Source organism: Delphinus delphis, chromosome 3 (assembly GCF_949987515.2).
Source record: "Delphinus delphis chromosome 3, mDelDel1.2, whole genome shotgun sequence".
In the NCBI taxonomy this organism is placed as follows: domain Eukaryota; kingdom Metazoa; phylum Chordata; class Mammalia; order Artiodactyla; family Delphinidae; genus Delphinus; species Delphinus delphis.
The window spans coordinates 71710924-71724957 of record NC_082685.1 but is presented as its reverse complement, the minus strand read 5'-3'; the positions used below and the strand labels follow the sequence as shown (position 1 = coordinate 71724957).

General features: G+C 35.7%; 1 protein-coding gene across 5 annotated transcripts in view; it reads right to left on the bottom strand.

Moving 5' to 3' along the window:
* Nucleotides 1-14034, bottom strand: part of CEP120 (centrosomal protein 120) — a 79306-nt gene that overhangs the window by 41529 nt on the left and 23743 nt on the right. For all 5 annotated transcript variants that reach the window (XM_060008950.1, XM_060008951.1, XM_060008952.1 and 2 more), the window contains 6 exons: nt 9856-10053; nt 7960-8187; nt 6773-6989; nt 5147-5324; nt 1912-2061; nt 930-1112 (listed from right to left, as the gene is read on the bottom strand). In XM_060008950.1, the coding sequence (XP_059864933.1) occupies nt 930-1112; nt 1912-2061; nt 5147-5324; nt 6773-6989; nt 7960-8187; nt 9856-10053 (1154 nt within the window). The remainder of the gene's footprint in view (nt 1-929; nt 1113-1911; nt 2062-5146; nt 5325-6772; nt 6990-7959; nt 8188-9855; nt 10054-14034) is intronic.

The following is a 14034-nucleotide window of genomic DNA, read 5'->3' as shown; positions in this document are numbered from 1 at the left end:
ATCATCTCTGAAGTTTTCACTTAGGTAAATCTCTTAAAACGTCTGTCTACAGAGCAGGGCGATAAAAGTTATTCAAAGCAATCAGCATTAAAATAACTTCCAACAAGTAATGATTATTTTCATTATATTCTACTTACAATAAGAGAAAAGAATGCTGATTTTTAAAAGAATTTTCAGTTAACCAGAATAACTGATTCTCTAAAAACCTGTTCCCAGATCTCCAAGTGAATAAAGGTCTACTAAACCCTTCACTCTCTGAAAGTGGCATGGATGAGGAAAAGTAAGGGAAGAAATTCCAATAATACTTCTACATCTCAGCTTTTTACTGGGCCTGATTTTCTTCTACAGTCTTACTATGCTTTAAAAATAAAGGCATGTGATATGTAAGGTTAAAGTCAATTTAAATTTCTATTGTTAAATATAAAAAGATAACATATTTGTTGAATGATTTTGTGTAAAATATGTGAACTCAAGTTTTTCACTGTGGCAGTGAATTTCAGGGCAAAAAAAGAATATTCATTTTTTAAAAGTGTCGAACGTTTGCAACGTTCTCCAAGTATATTTGAGGCAAAAGTTTAAATATTTTTCAAGTAGAAAAATTCAAAATAATGTAAAAATACATTATAAATTTGACCCTGAGTTACTAAGCTAAAAAAAACCAAACTGATCCTGAACTTAAAATTATCAGTCTAAAGAGAGGAGAGAGAAATACTTACTCAACACTCTAAGTATAACAGTATTATGGTAGCACAGATTCACTCTGTGAGGATATAGTAGGTATCAGAAAGCTAAAGAGCAAACTGGGATATAACCCCCATAGGTCAAAGAAAAAAGATCAGAAAAAAAAAAAAAGACATGAAAGGATAAGGTTGTAGCTGGCTAAACAGAATAAAAAGCAAAGCTAAGACCAGCTCTAGGAAATGCATTACCCTTGTGCTGCTATAATAGGCACGCTTTCACTGAAAGTTTGTCGCCAACACTGTTCACCATTAGAACCTAAAAAGCGAGTTTTTTCTGAAGACAAGATGTTAGAAAGTTGGATTCTGGCAATTCCCAGAAGTAAATCTTTACTCATTTTATCCTTGTGCCATAATTCAACCAGCAATGGAATCCTAAAAGGAAAAGAGAAACATATGTTCATACCTATCAACTCTGAACTAAGGCTTTTCTATCAACTCTGAGCTAAGGCTTTTCTGGACTAAAATTTTTGAATTCCTTCAATGTAGCCAAAGATGTTTTTGCTACCTGGCATGCAAAGGCTCAATTCCACAGGTAACAAACAGAAAATACTATTAGATTTTTTTACACCTCTTCCTGTGCAATAAAGAAAACCCTTCCGAACACTACTATTCCCACAAATGGTTACATAACGTTTAGTTACTCTTCATTCTTTCTTTTAAAATTCTTTTCAAATTGTGATACTCTGAGAAAGTAAAAAGACACTTCACAGATCTCATTTTTCGTCACAAAGCCATTTCAGATGGCTGGATCAACATTTCCATTTTATATAGATGAAAAAACAGAAAAAGCAAATAATGCATTACAGTCATTAAGTAAATCAATAATAAAAACTAAACAGTTTATTTATCATCACATATTATATTAGGAAAAAGCAAGATTACTTTTCAAGGTTCCTTCATTATTCATATATTGTTTTAAGAAAGTTCTAATATCCCGACTCAGGCAAACAAGATATGAAAATCTAAAAAGAGCCCTCGTAACCACATAAAACTTTATAGTGGAACCACAAGTGTCACAGATTTTAAATTTGTTTCTAGATTCGCAAATGCATAAGCAGCTATGGATGTAAAAATATAGGAATTCCTCTTGTTAATATGATACAAATTTTCAAGAGTTGATTTGAGAAAATAATATCATAATATAATATCATACACACCATGTATACATTACCTTAGGAAGGTATCCTGCAGCTGATGAGGCATAGTTGCAAAATCAAATGCACAGTAAGATTGGGGAAGAAAAACTTCCATGTTTTTCCGAACTTCTATAGGAGGATTAGTCATAATAGGAGCTGCACTTCCGAAGAAAGGATATGAGTACCTAGAATTTAAGAAAAACAAAATCCTATAGTTTACAAATTTAGTCTGTTAAAAAGTATAATATGAATATTAAATAAAAATTTTTTCATAGATAAATGGTACAAATACATTATGGTTTTAATCCTATCACCAACTTTAAAATTATACAAATATTTTCAGTGTTGATATAAAAATCACAGAAATTATAGAGAATTATAGAGAAAATTATAGAGAAAATGCATTATTTGCACAGCACTGGTTTCCAAAGTTCCTTTACAAGATCCTCTGGGGAAGGAGGAGTATACACTGGTATTTTGAAGGCAATACACCAAATAAGAAAGAGACAGTCACTTTGATACACTTCAAATAAGACAAAGATTCAGAAGTGAAAATGACTCCACTAAACAAAGACAGAGCTGCCATCTGTTAAGAGCTCCCTGAGGTATACAAATGTAGCAAATTAACATATTGTACACATTACATTCATACAATGTAATATGTCAAAAATATTTTTATAAAAAAATAAATACTAAAATGTGGGGGGGGAAAAAAAAGAGTTCCTGAGGGCATGGGTCTTACCTTTTTCATCTTTGTGCTCCCAGAACAGTTTCTGTCATATAGTAAACTGTCAAGAAATGCTTGCTAAATTTAATTTCTAAACCGATTTTTCTTTATATAATAATGTCCTGATTTTGTATGAGCTAAAAAAACCCTTAGTCAACTCCAAAAGGATGCATTCATAGTATTTTGTCTCTGAATTGAGAAGCAAGCATGAAAGCAACTCAAATATACTACAGATGAATCAAAGAGTGGCATAACACTATTACTTTCTTTCATCATAAAAGTCACATCAGATTAAATAGAAGAATGTCTGACTACTGCTGAACTTATTTTGTACGTAAAGCCAAATAGAGATATTGTAATGCTCACTTAAATTTCATTTTATAATTTGTTATTCATTAATAAAACTAGACTTTAAACTCTACTAGTAGAAATTGCTTTTCCTACAAGAAGAATCCTGCTCATAAACTCAATTCCTACACAATTACATAAACTGAATTTAGGTCATCTCAGAGAGCTCATCCCCTAGAAATTTAACCCCCTACTACAGATGTAGTGATTTAAAAGGAAAAAAAAAAGCAAACACATTAAATTTTTTCTAATATCAGTTATTTCACAAATTCCATTAGACAATTGTACACTACAATTTCATATCAACACAGAGCATGATAACATAAAATCTATCAAACATAAAATGCCCAACATTTAAAAAAAAAGCCTTAAAATGAATCAAAGACAGAAGCAGTAGTCCTCAAGTGATTTCTATAGAGTATTAAGTGGATCATACCTATTTCCTCGGGGTAGTATATTCTTTCCCTTTTCTTTGTCAAGTGAACTAGTAGCCTCCCTCATGTACTGACATATTTCTGACTCTGTCGTCTTCACTAGATTGAGCTCTTTGTTTATATGCCCCATGCCCTAATACCGGACAAACTGCTGGCATAATGTAGGCACTTAATGATTAAACAAATGGCCCTATGGCAAGCAGGAAACACAAACCTAATATGTGCTTTCTAACTGGGCTTGTTCAAGGCTCCTCCCTCACAGCATCCAATCTCAGATCATCCCTGTGCTTCTGGCCAACATCATCTCTAAGTGTCCTAAGATCAGTTTCTCCAGTAGTAGCAGGAGAGAAAAAGGAACAGTTCTATGTTATATAAACCCTGTGAGAAAAGCTATGTCTATGGCAGAAAACTTTTTCCTGGCTTTCAATTTTTAAAAAAACATTTTAGTCATGATTCTCAGCCTCTAACATGAGGTAAAATGCAGAACTTAGGCTGTGAGGACAGACTTCCATTCTATGACTTCACCGTGTGAACTCAGTGCTGGGTCCCTTTGATTCTGTCCATTATTCACACCAAAGCTCAGAGGACTTTGGAAACAACTTGATAAGGAATCAAACAACTGAAAAATTAGATACAAGTAGGAGTTGATTTATGCATTTGAAAGACAGACATGCCTCAAATAACAGCAGGAAGCAATGCGAAGTTGCTGACATTCCTGGGAATGGCAATCCAAGATGATGGAAAGATTTTCTGATTTTCTCATTTTAATCAAATAAAGACCAAAAATTTTATTACAAATGCTAATGCTTATTCCAAAGTAATTTATGAGGACCTAAAGACTCCAAACTAAAACACATAATTATATTACATTTAATATATATATTAGCCACAAAGTCTATGGAAATGTAATATTATTAAAAACAAGCCATTATGGGGACTTCCCTGGTCCTAGGACTTCCCTGCATGGGACATGGGTTTGATCCATGGTCCGGGAAGATGCCACATGCCGCGGAGCAACTAAGCCCGTGTGCCACAACTACTGAGCCTGTGCTAGAGCCCACGAGCCACAACTACTGGACCCCACATGCCACAACTACTGAAGCCCGCACACCTACAGCCTGTGCTCCACAAGAGAAGCCACCACAATGAGAAGCCCATGCACCGCAAAGAGTAGCCCCTGCTCACCACAACTAGACAAAGCCCAAGCTCAGCAACGAAGACCCAACGCAGCCCAAAATAAATAAATTTAAAAAAACAAAAAAAACAAGCCATTATGTAAAAGCCATTTAACTGACTGAAATATATATATTTCAATTCTCTAAACTGAACAGTGTGGACACTTCCAGTTCATTAGGTATGGTTTTTAGATTCATAGGTATAAAAGGTAGATATTAAGACTATAACCTCCCATTATAACACAGTTTTATAGAAAAATCAGACACTATACTCCCATTATTTTGACCTATGGCACCTTTTCTGGAAACAATACACTTTAAGTTCAAGAGTCACTATATTTTAAAAAGGAACATTAACAAATTATTATCAAGACCTACAATTACTGGCAAGACTGTTACCTCTCATACTACCAATGCCACCTTTGATTAAGTTCAAAGTCATTAGGACATAATAGCCTTACACCCTTTTAGTCCACTGATTTAACAAATGTCATAACTTCTTTGGTGACATTTCTCCTCTGCAAACCCCAAACAGAGGAAAGGCATTTCTCCTCAGAAAATATTCTGAAACAAAATCAAATCATACCTTAATATACAGTTGACTGGAAAACCAACTTCCAAATCACGGATACTCCTTAAGTCTATTGAAAAGCAAAAATGATGTGATGTTGCAGGAACAGCAATTTTCTGTCCTGAAGCTGTTCCTGAAGCAATGGATGTAGTCACTGGCTGGGCCAGTAAAGCAGGTTCAGAAGAACTGACAGCTAAAATGAACATAAAAATTAAAAAAAAAATTCTGTTTGCTAACAATTTCTCTTAAGTTTATTCAGATAATTTAAAGATATCATCTCATTTACGTTCAAGCAAAGACTTGACTATCTGATTTTATAAACATATGAATTGAGGCATAAACTTCTTAAAGTGACTTGTCCAATATTATGTAGGCTTTAATTCCCATTATAGAACTGTGTAAAAAAAAGAGCTTACTCTCACTCTCAACATATATTGCAAAACATAAAAGCATACAGTACCAATGCGGTAATGTATGATAGCAGCCTGGCAGGCACTAATATTTCTAAGAGACAGGTGAATATAGCTTAGTATTTGAAGGGTTGTATTTGAGACTTATTGCAGATATAATTACATCACTTTTTAAAAAGTAGTTTGGTTAGGGTTTAAAAAGTAGTTTGTTAGACTATGTCTAACAAAAAACTAAAACTTGACAGAGAGACAAATATCATGATATTGCTTGTATGTGGAATCAAAAAATGGTACAAATGAACTTATTTACAAAACAGAAATAGAGTCACAGATGTAGAAAACAAACTTATGGTCACCAAGGGGGAAAGGGGAGGGGAAGGGATAAACTGGGAGATTGGGATTGACATAGACACACTACTATATATAAAATAGATAACTAATAAGGACCTACTGTATAGCACAGGGAACTCTACTCAATACTCTGTAATGGCCTGTATGGGAAAAGAATCTAAAAAAGAGTGGATATATGTATATGAATAACTGATTCACTTTGCTGTACACCTGAAACTAACACACGTTTGTAAATCAACTATACTCCAACAAAAATTAAAAACAAACAAAAACACTAAAACTTGAAAAGACAGAGGTATCTAGTCCAATCCTATTATACACCAGAGATGTTTAATGAATGGCCCAAGTCCTATAGCTACTCAGTGACAGACCTATAACTTGCACCCGAACTTCTAACTCCTAATCCACCACTGCTCTTACAATTTATACTACTAAATTTAACTGTAGATTCTTACGTAACAGATGGAAAAATTTTATAAGACCAGATAAATATGCATTCTCAGACTGTCTCAACTTTAGGATCAAAAATGATTATTTTAAGTTTACTATAAGAGGCAGTTAGTATCTCTTTTCTCTAAAATTCCAGTGAAATTGAGATACTGAAGAGTTTGCTAACGATCTATTAGAAAGAACTATATTCTTTAATTTCTTTTGAATAAGCTACTATTTCTAGTATGAAAATAAATGAAAAATTCTCTTACCTTTTAGCAAATTCTATTATGAAGTTAAGTAAATTGCAATTACTTTAATCTGATTCTTTTTTTTACATTGGCTTTTTAAAAAACTCAATTTTTACTTAGCACCCATGAAAACTCGCACAGTCATTTATTAGATGGCTGAAAAATCTATACCTAAAAGATCTGTGAAAAGAATACCTTACCCTTTGGATTCGGTTTTGTGTCCTTATCATATTGTAAGCTTTCCACTTCACTTTCTGTTGCGTCGTCTCTTGTTGGAGGTGACTGACTGTGAGGTGGAACAGGGGACATGCGTGGAGACTTGACCCCAGTGTGTGTCTTCTCCTTTGTGGGGGTGAAAACTGTCTTCTTTGAATGGTGTGGCTCATGTTCATTCTGGGTCTTTAATTCAATTAAAGACTAAAAACAATTTTTAAATAAAGTATAATTTGCAAAGAACTCTCCTTCATAATTAAGCAAAAATTGTGATGTTGTTTTTAAAAAATATTAGCTTCCTTTCCCAGTTTGGACATTCCTAGTCTATTTCTCTTCATAATTTGCAAATTTTCTTATAGCATCTAGGACCATAAAAAGGAAGATGAACAGGAAGGAAATATGATATCCAGAGCTCCGTATCAAAATGCATCCTAATGCATAAGAAGGGATATTCAGTAAAAGAAGTCAGGCATAGGTGTCCTTGGGAATGGTTATTCCTACCAAAGCAATACAAAGGAGGTCTATATTACTAGAAAACAAACAAAAAACCAAAAACCCAGAAGTCTAGTATGATTTTCTTCCTTTGCTCCACTATCCTCTAAAAATACATGCATATATGTCTTTTTAAACTCTCACTTCAGTTCAGCCTACATAAAAATCAGTTCTTTAAAAGAACCATGACACTAAAGTTGATTCTGGGGCTATATATAATCAAAAAACATGTATGTTCAAATAAATGTCTCTATTGCCTAGAGACAGTATGAGGACTATAAAATACTGAGCCAAAAACCTTATCTTAGCTAAGGCTGAGTCAACCAAAAAGGATCCATTAACGCAGATTACCAGAAACTGGGTCTAAAAATATTCTCTTCTACCGTAGTCCCTCTTCTGCCACAGTCACTGACTACGAGCTGGGGGTGTGGGGAATGGTTTTCACTACATGAAAAGACTGGACTGAAGGGCTCTGGACAGTGTCACCTATGAAATGCGGCAGAAGCCACAGCACTTTTCACAAGGGTCTTTTTGGAGAGGAGGTTATCATATAATGGAGGCCACTACCTAAGAATAATAAATACTTTCTTATGCGGGGTAATGCTTCTGAAGCTCAACTTTTGTGACTAATCATGAACTACATCGAAGAAGCTGGAGGAGGGGAAGGAGGGTCACTACTTGCCTGGGCATCTAAGCCTTCTCTCTGCAGAGCCACAGACACTCCCACAGTGGGGGCTAGATCCACAGGAACAGGTGCAAGCTTTTGTTTGGCTCGGTTTGGAGGGTCCAGAATAAAAGCACCTTCAACTGTGACTGGGCGATGGTTGATTTCTGTACTACCCTTTTTCAGTAGTCCGGTTAAGGGTATTTCTGTACTTCCCAGTGACTGGTCTCCACAGCAGAGGTGGATCTAATATGACAGGGAAAATCAAAATCAGGCTTTATATTTTCTCCTTTATTCTAAACACACAAACTTAACAAAAAGTTATAAAATGATCCATAGAAGGAAAACAGAATGCAGATTATCTTATTGACCTGCAGTGACTAAGGTACCTACACATGATTGTTAAAACTGTTGCTAAAGCACAAAATTTACCCAGAACTCAATAATAAAGTTATTAATTCTTTTCATTTTTCCTTTCAGTACTGTACCCTCCTATGTTATCACGTTCTCTTTTCTGTCTCTTTGGTGAGCTATGGTTACTTTAATATTTTACTATGCTATCTTACATATGCAAATTATATCATGAATATATGAATTTAAACGGAAAACAAATTTTCTATTTCCATTATAACACTAAACACAGTTCTTAAAAAATAAGTGAGTGGGTCCAGCCCTATTTGGAAAATAAAGAACCTCAAATAATTCTGTTTTATTCACCCATAAAACACCATGAATGTTTCTTTCTCTCTTTTTTTGCTTTTCAAACTTTATATATAAAACAGAGTGCTTAACAGTGAAAGGTAAAAGAGAATACCTCTGGGGTGGTGGAATGTACTGTTAATCACTGCTAGCTAATCAAAACTTAAACATTACCACCTTTTGCAACGACCAAAAAAAAAAAGAAAGGCTGCTCCAGATATGTGTCACATAACTATTCTTTTCCCTTACTACATTGAAGCCACAGCAAACCTAGTATTCATATGAACAATGGATACTAGGTATTCACTGAGGCCCGCTTACCACAAAACAAAACAAAACAAAACTTTTAATTCTACTATCAGCAATGACCTATAACAGTCCTAATGTTATTAGGTGTGATATTTTTAATGGGCTGGAGAGAAAGGATTTTTATGACTTAAATGTCCATGAGAATCAAACTAATAAATAGTTTTGGTAAGGAATTTTATAAGATAAAATTCAAAGTGCTTTTTTCCTGCATTTCATTTTATATCATCTTCAACTTTCTAAATAAATACCTTGGATTTAGCAGAACCACCTCTAAAATTTAGTTCCACTAAAATTTCTTAATGCCTCTTTTCACTATCCACTCAAAACGCAAAGTCTAATGAATGATCACTTTACTATAAAAAAAAATGACTACCCCACCCTACTTCACCACCCATTTCAGTCTGATTAAAATTAATCATAACAAACAGAAAAGTAATTTTGGACTAGATAAGGTTCACTTTTAAATAAAGTCCAATTTAAAACTGGTTTACAAAACTACCAAGTTCAAGAACAGGTTTTAGAAAGTTGTTTTATCTCTTTGATTTTAATAGCAATAAGGTGTATAAATTCTGAAATCTAGAGTGTGATCTGTGTGGTGACAGCTAATCTCCACTAACAATAATAAAACCTGCCTGGTGCCCGCAGCTTTAAGCTCCAGGTACAACTTTTTATTATAAATGACCGATAACTGATCTACCTCTTTCCACAGTAACAAAGTAAGGCGGTATATCTCCTAAAATTCTGAAGTAACTGTCATGCTGTGACTGTACAAGTCAGGATAATTCCTTAAAAATTAAAAGATGTGGCAGAAAGATGATATCCACTTCAGAAATAAGACAGAGTTTGGGTACCTCTTTAATGCTTAAAAAAATCATCTCATAGGAAACAATTCTCTGCCATACCTACCTGTAGTTTAGACTGAAGAGCCAGGTAAACACGAAGAATTTCTATACTGCTACGTATTCGAACAGATGCTCTCTCTGGCTCAAAGTCTGGGTTGATCAAATCATTGAAGGGTTCATTTGTAACATCATTCCCCAGTAAAGAATAGTAAAAGAAAAACTCAGGCCGTCTTTCTGGAAGTTTCATGGTACATGGAATTAACTAAATATTTAAGAAAAAAAGGATTATTATATTATAAACCACTAAACATCCTTAAAGATGTCTGACAACCTCCAAAAATATTTGCTAAAATGATTTTTTATTTCAAGCCTTAAATTAATAACTCAAAATTTCTAAATCTCTGCCAAATTACTACCAAATCACTAGTTTAATTTTTAAAGGTTTATCTTACACAAGCACAGAGACTAAAATATTTTTATACATTAATGTTGTTTTAAAGCTTATGTTTCATTCAACTAGTCGATGAAAACTCCATAAAAGTTCTTTTAGAAGAAAGTGGTCAAATATTTTACACTGAGCTTTCCTTATTTCCACATATCCTTACTCCACCATCCTCTCTGTAAATGAGAGAAGGTTTTTTAAAAATCTTAATCCAAGGTATTTACTATAACTTCTTTTGATGGGAAAAAAAAAAGCTTTGTAGCTACTCTTACAAAACTTGGAGACCTATAAATTAAGTTACAAAAGGCTGTCTTCCGCCCACTGTAAGGAGCTGCTGCAGGGGGAAAATGGAGCCCTTCACAAATGAAATGTTTACTGGGGGTGGAACAAGATGGCGGAGGAGGACATGAGCTCACCTCTTCTCAAGAATAACACCCAAAATCACAACTAACTGCTGAACAACCATCGACAAAAAAAAAGGTGGAACCTACCAAAAAAGATATCCTACATCCAAAGACAAACAAGAAGCCACAAGGAGATGGTAGGAGGGGCACAATCACGATAAAATCAAATCCCATACCTGCTGGGTGGGCAACCCACAAACTGCAAAATAATTGTATCTCAGAGGTTCTCCCACTGGAATGAAAGTTTTGAGCCCCATATCACAATCCCCAGCCTGGGGGTCTGGAATCGGGAGGCAGAGCCTGCAAGGCATCTGGCATTGAAGGCCAGAGGGATTTGATCACAGGAAATCCACAGGACCAGGGGAAACAGAAACTCCTCTCTTGGAGAGTGCACGCAAGGTCTTGTGTGCACCAGGAACCAGGGGAAAGAGCAGTGACCTCATAAGAACCTGGGCCAGACCTAATTGCTGGCATTGGAGGGTCTCCTGTAGAGGCAGGGGTTGGCTGTAGCTCACTACTGAGATAAAGACACTGGTGGTTGTATTTCTGGGGAGTACCCATTGGCATGAGCCCTCCTAGAAGCCACCATTTTCTCACCAAGACCTGGCCCCATCCAACAGCCTCTAGGCTCCAGTACTGGGATGCTTCAGGCCAAGCAACCAACACAGCCCCACCCATCAGCAGACAGGCTGCTTAAAGACTTCCTGAGCCCACAACTTCCCAATAAACACACCCCCTGACATGGCCCTGCCCACCAGAGGGACAAGACCCAAGTCCACCCACCGGTGGGTAGGAACAAGTCCTTCCCATCAGGAAGTCCGCACAAGCCACTAAGACCAGCCTCATCCACCAGGGGGCAGAGAGCAGAAGTCGTAAGAATTACAGCCCTGCAGTCTGCAGAATGGAAACCACAATCACAGAAAGACAGACAAAATGACATGACAGAGGAATATGTCCCAGACAAAGGAACAAGATAAAACCCCAAAAGAACAAGTAAGTGAAGTGGAGACAGGCAATCTACACGAAAAAGAATTCAGAGTAATGATAGGAAAGATGATCCAAGGTCTTGGAAAAAGAATGGAGCCACAGATTGAGAAGATACAAAAAATGTTTAACAAAGAGCTAGAAGATCTGAAGAACAAACTAACAGAGATGAACAATAAAATAACTGAAAAGAAAAATACACTAGTAGAAATCAATAGCAGAATAAACAAGGAAGAAGAACAGATAAGTGACCTGGAAGAAAGAATGGTGAAAATCACAACCACAGAGCAGAATAAAGAAAAAAGAATGAAAAGAAGCAAGGACACTCTCAGAGGCCTCTAGGACAACATTAAGAGCACCAACATTCGCAATGCAGTAAGTCCCTTACATACGAACTTTCAAGTTGCGAAATTTCAAAGATGCAAACATGCATCTGGTTCCAGCAAGGAACCAGAACCTGTGCCATCAATGTCAGGCATGAGTGAAACTGCGGCTTACCCTCCATCTATTGCTGATAATCCTTCAGATTTACCATCTCCCACCTCCTCTCCCTCCTCTAGTCAGTAACTCTTCTTGCCTGTTCACTTGATGCCAGCCCCTGTATGCCAGCTGTTGTACTGTACTACCATACATTTCAAGGTACTATACTGTAAGATTAAAAATGTTTTCTTCTTATGTATTATTTGTGTGAAAAGTATTATAAACCTATTACAGTACAGTACTATACAGCTGATTGTGTTAGTTGGTTACCTAGGCTAACTTCATTGGACTTACGAACAAATAGTACTTACAAATGCACTCTCAGAACAGAACTCATTCGTATGTAGGTATAGGGGTCCCAGAAAAAGAGAGAAAGGACCTGAGAAAATATCTGAAGAGATAACTGAAAACTTCCCTAACATGGGAAAAGAAATAGTCACCCAAGTCCAGGATGTGCAGAGTCCCAGGCAAGACAAACCCAAGGAGGAACATGCAGAGAACATGTTAATCAAACTGACAATAATTAAAGACAAAGAGATAATATTAAAAGGAACAAGGGAAAAGCAACAAATAACATACAAGGGAATCCCCATAAGGTTATCAGCTGATTTTTCAGCAGAAACTCTGCAGGCCAGAAGGGAGTGGCACAATATATTTCAAGTGATGAAAGGGCAAAACCTACAACCAATAATACTCTACCCAGCAAGGCTCTTGTTCAGATTTGATAGAGAAATCAAAAGCTTTACAGACATGCAGAAGCTAAGAGAATTCAGCACCACCAAACCAGCTTTACAACAAATCCTAAAGGAACTTCTCTAGGTAGAAAAGAAAAGGACACAACTACAAAAAAGAAAATTACAAATGGGAAGGCTCACCAGTAAAGGCAAACATAAAGTAAAGGTAGTAAATCATCCACACACAAATATGCTCAGAGGGGAACAGTAGGGAGTTTCCTTAAAAAACTAAAAATAGAGCAACCATACGATCCAGCAATCCCACTCCTGGGCATATATCCAGAGAAAACCATGGTTTGAAAGGATACATGCACCCCAATGTTCACTGCAGTGCTGTTTACAATAGCCAAGGCACGGAAACAACCTGAATGTCCATTGACAGATGAATGGATAAAGAAGATGTGGTACACATATACAATGGAATACTACTCAGCCATTAAAAAAAATGAAACAATGCCATTTGCAGCAACATGGATGGACCTAAAGATTATTGTACTAAGTGAAGTAAGTCAGACAGAGAAATACAAATATCATATGATACCACTTATATGTGGGAAAAAAATGATACAAATGAACTTATTTACAAAACAGAAACAGATCTGCAGACATGGAAAATAAACTTATGGTTGGCAAAGGGGAAAGGTGGGGGGGAAGGGATAAATTGGGAGTTTGGGATTGACATATACGCAGCACTATATTTAAAACAGATAACCAACAAGGACCTGCTGTATAGCACAGGGGACTCTGCTCAGTATTCTGTAGTAACTTAAGTAGAATATATATATATGTATGTATGTATAACTGAATCATTTTGCTGTACACCTAACACAACATTGTAAAGCAACTACAGTCTAATACAAAATTAAAAAAAAAAAAGAAAGGATATCTTCCATACTAGGAGTGTTACTTCTCAAAGCTGGTAGTTTCCTGGCTATGTGACATGAAGACATGGGATGCTTGTCCCATAAAATGCAAAATACCTTTTAACAGACCTTTAATGTTTGCTAGCACATTGTTAAAAGTAACAGACTATAAGTAACTGACATGTTCTGCAACAGGAAATGGCTTAAAAATATTATAGTTATCAAACAATATGGCTCCTAAATAATGATATAGTGACATGAAAGTTACCTAAAATATTTTTAGGTCAAAAAAACTTACAGGACAGTTTGTAAGTCTGTAAGTTTGTGAAAATAAAA